This window comes from Carassius carassius, chromosome 43 (genome assembly GCF_963082965.1).
Source record: "Carassius carassius chromosome 43, fCarCar2.1, whole genome shotgun sequence".
NCBI classification, from domain to species: domain Eukaryota; kingdom Metazoa; phylum Chordata; class Actinopteri; order Cypriniformes; family Cyprinidae; genus Carassius; species Carassius carassius.
Window position 1 is genome coordinate 9,804,799 of NC_081797.1, and position 6,740 is coordinate 9,811,538.

Genomic DNA, 6,740 nt, shown 5'->3' on the forward strand with positions numbered 1-6,740 from the left:
TTTTGAAGTAAAAGTACAGTTTCTCTGTGGGAATGCAAAAAGTTTTGTGAGTGAACCATTAACAGTAACCATTTTCAGAAAACCATTGAAATATGTCAAGATGATGTGAAATGGCCATTTTTTCACAATCCAATCAGTTCCAAGGGATAAAATCCTAGTGAACTGCCTACAGTGGAAACATTTCAAGTCATCATATGTGTGCTCTTTAAAGGCAGAGAACTAATAGAGCTGATTTTTTAGATACTTTTTGATCAAACTCTGAAGCATGCATTTGCCTGTGCTATTTATGGAGGCAATCCCAAAATTTCTGAAACTTATAAAAATAGTTATTTGAAATTAAAAATGTATGTTGGTGCCAATAGCCTTGTGTGCAGTGTGCTGATATATCACACTGTTGCACTACAGGCATCAAGAGTTCAAATCCCGGCTTGGGCAACTTTCCCGATCCCACTCCATCGCTCTCTCCCACTTCGTTTCCTGTTTTCTCTACAATGGCATAATAAAGTAAAAAAGAATAATAATAATAATAAATAATTCTTTAAGAAATTACAAATTGACTATTTTACCTAATATGTGTGTGTTCTATAAGTTTTAGGCTTACTAATGCATTTCAGGCTAATAACTCGTGGCATCTACATTACTGTTCAAACATCTGGGATCAGTACGATTAAAAAAAACTTATGCTCACCAAGGCTGAATTTATTTAATGAAAAATACAGTAAAAACTGTACAATAGGGAAATGTTATTACAATTTAAAATATCTGTTGTCTATTTAAATATATTTGAAAATGTTATTTATTTCTGTGATAAATAGCTGGATTTTCATCATCATTACTCCAGTCTTCAGTGTCAGATGGTTCTTCTAATCATTCTAATATGCTGATGCTGCTCAGTAAATATTTATTATTATTGTCAATGTTGGAAACAGTAATGCTGAATAATATTTTTGTGGAAACCATTTTTTTATGATTCTTTGATGAATAGAAAGAATAGAACTAGAAACAGAAATCTTTTGCATCGTTATAAATGTCTTTACAGTCCCTTGTGATTAATATAATGCATTTGTTCCATAGAAATAGAAATAGTAATTCCTTTCAACTCTTTAAATCTTACTGTCCCCAAATTTTGAATGATATTAGAGCAACATTCTAAATCAGACACTTGAGCATTAAGATGCATTCTAACAAGGAAAAAATCTCTTTGTAAGCAACAAGGCAGCTGTCAGTTTTGGAACAGAGCTAATATTTTTGTTATTGATTAAATTGTTCTCCTAAGCTCCCTGTAAATCTTCTGTATTTCTCTATGTGAAAAGTCGTGAATCGATCAATACATCCCATCTTTTAAAGCTTTGCCACTCTGTGTGAGCCAGAGCATATCTTATTCACACACACACACACACACACACACACCCACACAAACACGTTGTATTGTCAGCATTTGATGAACTGATTCAGTAGAGCTACAAATGGTGATGTAGAGGATGTCCCCGGCTCATTGTACTAGAGAAGTCTCTCTGGCCTTGCTGCTTATTCCTAACACACATGAACACACATGCTAATACATCACCTTTAACTGTGCTGTCCTCCTCGGATGTGGAGGATTCTGGTGATATTAATTTTTGGCACTTTATCTTGGTCACCTCCATCGTGCTTAAAAACATCCTCCACTTCCCCAGCTCCACCTGTATAGATCTGTTATAGGGTGTTTCCATGTATGTGTGGGGCTTATTTCATATTTGTTATATGTGCAGCAGCAGTATTTTCTACCAGCATGTCTGTGGATGTATTGGCAGTAGCAAGTCTCTGTTGCAGCAGCATAAAGCATAGCAGATCTATTTCGTCAAGACCAAACACATTACCATTGTCATGAATATTACCGTGCTAAATTTTCTCGAGAATTGTCTTGACAGAAATGTATTGGTGAACTATTTAATCAAAGGGCCAAAACCCCTGCTACACAAAAACCCCCTTGATTTTCTTTATTTTCTTCCAACAGCCTGTCCGATACGCCCGTGGTCCAGCTGGACGGAGTGTACCAAGCCATGCGGCGGGGGGGTCCAAGAGCGTATGATGAACTTAAAGAAGAAAGGCAAATCTTCACAGCCCAACCACTGCAAAAACAAGAAGGAGATCCGCGCGTGCAACGTGCACCCGTGCTAGAAGTGACTATCACTGTAATACACACACCCCAACACACACTGAATCAGCCCTTTAAGAGGCTGAATAGGGCAGAAACAGAGTAGTTTTAACTTAAGGTTTCCTGAAGCGGTATTGGCGAGGGGTGTGTGTTCCAGCTTGTAGGGTTTTAGAATAACACACACGTGGACCAGGCCTGTTATCCGTGATTAGTTTTTAGATGCCTTCTTAGTGGGCTTATATACTGTATCAATGTATAACCGACACTTTTCAGTACCACCTTCACTAAAACATCAGTGTGCACTTCTTTTTTTAACAGTAATTACATTTTTCTTTCATTTGTTATGAACAATCACATTCTTTTTGGGTAAAGGTCGGCATTCAAAACAGATACGTAGCATTTCCTGTAAACAAAACATGGTTTTCTGCATCCCTTAAAGATTTTGGATGCAATCCTATACTGGTTTGTGAAGGAAAACAGGCCGTGATGTGGGATTCGCAAACAAATTCTAATCTGAGGCTGCTTCTATTGAGCGATATCAAGGTGAGTCACCAACAATCAATGCCCAATTGATTCAGACAGCAAGTGCTTGGTGAGGACAGAGGATTTTTTGTTCCTCGACTGTGAAATTTTCTGGGAAATCTTGTCAAATACAGGCTTAGGGTGATGCATTTACCAGTCTATGGATAGTTTAACATTTTATTTCCAAACTAAAAAGCACAGGTAAACAACCATTCAATGTTTTTTGAATTTATTTTATAAATTGTGAAATATTAACTTGGAGTTGAAAATCGATTGTGACTTTTTATTGCATTATTAGATGTATAAGAAGCTAATGTAAAATATGAACTCATCTGTAGGAAAAGAAAGCATTTAAATTAGACATTTTCTTACTTTTATTGTGGAATTTTGATATATTTAGCTTCAAAAAGTCTTGCCAAAGTCAAGTGTCGAATTTCTTTTTCTCTGTCGCTCCCTCTCCCTTATTTTCTTTTCACTCATCCCTTCTTCTGCAATGTTCTGCTATTTTGAAATAAATCTTTACAATAAAAAATTATGTGACTACATGTTTCGGATTGCTTATTGCCTATCTATATATATATATACAATTATAAAATGTATATTCATTATAAAATGAATACATTTAAACAGGTTTGCTTTTTCATTTTCTTTCCTGATCTAGAACAGTTTCTCTGTCTAACCACTAGGTGGAGACAGAGACCAAAGCTGCGCTACATAATTGTTACAAATGCCACGGATCGTCACCAAGTGGCATCGTGCTTTTACAATTCAACTCTTCGACAAATATAGTTGCAGGATGAAAACTTAAAAGTAATATGTCAGCCAAAAATTATATCTTTCACATTCATTATATATATAATGAATGTGAAAGGCGACTGAATCTGTCAATACTAGCGTGTTTTTGTGTTCCATAAGTGAAACAACGTCATGTGGATTTGGAACATCATTAATATTACAGTGTATATGTTTTTTTTTTCTTTGCATGTATTCTCTTAGCTTATGATTTTAAGAAATATCTGATTCTAAGATTTTAATTGGTTTTAGTTATGGAGACATGCCTAGCTCTATCAAGCCAGGATGTGTCATGTTTAGTGAAATGTTTTCCCTTGTAGCCTAATTACACTTTGGTAAAAGCACAAGCGTCGGGGCTGAAGTGCTTAGCTGTTACTCTGTATAATACATTTATTTAGGTTTGAACTTTACACCGCTTGCCTTTTAAAGCTTTTATGAAACTCCTACGGTGAATCAACTTGACAGGTGTGGGGTAAACGGCCCAGATGCTTTATACTTTAAACACAGGAGAGTTTCCACCCTCGCTAAACATGATGGGAGCAATTTATTGTTAGAACGCATCATGTCTCCGCTAGAACTGAGCACTGAAATTAATTAAACTGGACCAAACACAGCAGCTTGGTAGTCGTGGTAACACGCGATTAAGCCTTAATATTTCTCAAACATGAAAGAAGGACCGGACAGTGGATTTAAGACTCCTAAAGTCTGGCTTATGACTATTAATGAGACCATGTGACGTTTAGCAGTTGGCCTGCTTCATCTGTAAGCTTCTTCCAAATTGTCTGTAGTTTTTCAATACGTTTGTGGAACAAACACAGTAGCTTTCAACTAAATTTTATGTATTTATAAGTATTAAAATATATTGTATATTGTAATATTAAACTACATAATGCTTTATAAATTAAAAATAAGTTAAATGCCACAGCTTGCAAAGAAACTCTGTGGGACTATTTGAATCGGTTCATTTAATGAATCGTTCGGTCGAGTCGATTCATTCAAATTAATCTGAAATCAAATTACCAGTACACCAAGTTTTGGGTGTTTTAAAGTAGTATGTTCTTGATTCAGTAGAAGAAGAATAGTATGGCAAGCCTTTGTAACATTTAATCTATAAGCCATACTAGTATATTTTTTCATGTTAACTAGTACTTATTTTTTAGACAGTAGTATCTTTTTTCATGTTAACTAGTACTTATTTTTTAGACACTAGTATCTTTTCCATTAAGTACTAGTACTTATTCATTAGGTACTAGTGGTTATTCATTAACTACTAGTGTTTATTCTTTAGGTACTAGTGTCTTTTGTAAAGTTACTAGTACTTGTTCTTTAGATACTTAATCATTAGATACTAGTACTTATTCCAATAGTGACTAGTATTAAATTAAACTATTCGTGTTAACAAAAAATAGAGCTAGTACTTATTTTTTAGTTACTAGTAACTTTTTAGACCAGAGATATCCTGAACTTAATAGATACTAGTACTTTTAAAATTTGCCTTTCTGCCCAGTATGGTAATTGTATGTTGAATATTAATGAGCCAGCAACATATAGGAGAGAGATTGAAAAGGAAACATAAAAAAGGAGATGGATGTACTTTTTTTTTTAGAAAACCAAATAGAAAAGAAACGATTATTTGTACACAAGCACATAGAAATGTATTTTTGTCAGTTTTTTAACTGTAATTTCGTAGTAGCCGAATGTGTTTGTTGGTCTTTGAGTGACCTCTGCTGGCAGGATGGAGATAAGACACCAATTGTATTAGCTGTTATCTTCCTATTTTTTTCTCCAGTAAAAACAATAAATATCATACACGAGCTGTATGTTAACTTTATTATTATTTTTTTTTCATATAAAGTCATGCCCAAAAATATGGACACCCTTGGTAAATATGATCAAAGAAGGCTGTGAAAATTAATCTGCATTGTTAATCCTTTTGATCTTTTATTTTAAAAATTCACAAAAATCTAACCTTTCATTGGATAATAAGAATGGGGGGAAATATTATTATGAAATAAATGTTTTTTCTCTAATACACATTGGCCACAATTAAGAACACCCCTAGAAATTCTTATGAGTAAAATAACTCTAAAGTATATTCCCAGTCATATTCACAATTTTGAGCACTCCAGTATTATTATAAACATGAAATTATCCAGCCATTGCTTCCTGTTTCACAGAAATATAAAGAGGAGGGAAAACAAAGCCCAAATGCCATTAATCATCCATCACAATGAGAAAAACCAAAGAATATATTTCTGATGTGCAGCAAAAGATAATTGAGCTTCACAAATTAGAAAGTGACTTTAACAAATGAGCTTAGAGCAGTGAAAATTCCCATTTCCACCATCAGGGCAATAATTAAGAATTTACAATCAACAGAAAATTTTATGAAGCTGCCTGGAAGAAGATGCGTGTTTATATCGTCCTAATGCACGGTGAGGTCAGTTTGAGTGGCTAAAGACTCTCCAAGGATCACAGCTGGTGAATTGCAGAAAATAGTTGAGTCTCGGGCTCAGAAAACCTTAAAAAAAAATTGTCAAACAGCACCTACATCACCACATGTTGTTTAGGAGGGTTACAAGAAAAATTATCCTAGCTCATCCAAAAACAAACTAAAGCATATTAATTTATAAGACACGACTGGAACTTCAAATGGGACTGGCTTCTATGGTCAGATGAAACTAAAAAATGAACTGTTTAACATCAAACAGCAATAATAAGTACTCAATGAATTTATTTTTAATTTATACTCGTCGCCGGAGGGCGCCCTCGCGCAGAAACTCCACAAGTGAGACTCACTGATGAAGTTCCAGGAAACTCAGCTTTCGCTGTAGATGTAGCTGAATAACATTCAGATAGACGTTTTACTGATGAAACTTGATGAAAATAAACAATGACTGCGACAATATGTTTTATCTATGCTCTTCAAACCATCGCGCGTATTTTTATGAGAATAAAGTTTAAATACAATCCTAATGCAAATTTATTCTGCGTGTTGTATTACAATGTGGACTCTGATTGGACGGTGGAGAGGTACTCATGTTTATGTAATGATCTGTTTAAATGAAGATATCTCCAAATGCATTCTTACTAGTTCTTAATGAGGTTGAAGATATCTCCAAACGAAAAGGGACTCGTAGTTATTCTGTTTTTGATATCATCTTTTAATTTCTGACTAGTAATTATTGCAATAGTATCTATTTAAATATTACTAGTAAGTATTCATTAGATACTAGTACTTATTTTTAAGATACTGGTAGGATACTTATTCATTAGATACTAGTTCTTA

General features: G+C 34.3%; 1 protein-coding gene across 1 annotated transcript in view; it reads left to right on the forward strand.

Moving 5' to 3' along the window:
* The window catches only part of spon1b (spondin 1b), an 80,250-nt gene extending 77,046 nt beyond the window's left edge, over positions 1 to 3,204 (forward strand). The window contains exon 16 of the mRNA XM_059536984.1: positions 1,997 to 3,204. Within this exon, the coding sequence (XP_059392967.1) occupies positions 1,997 to 2,160 (164 nt within the window). The 3' untranslated portion in view covers positions 2,161 to 3,204. The remainder of the gene's footprint in view (positions 1 to 1,996) is intronic.
* Positions 3,205 to 6,740: the final 3,536 nt, after the last annotated feature.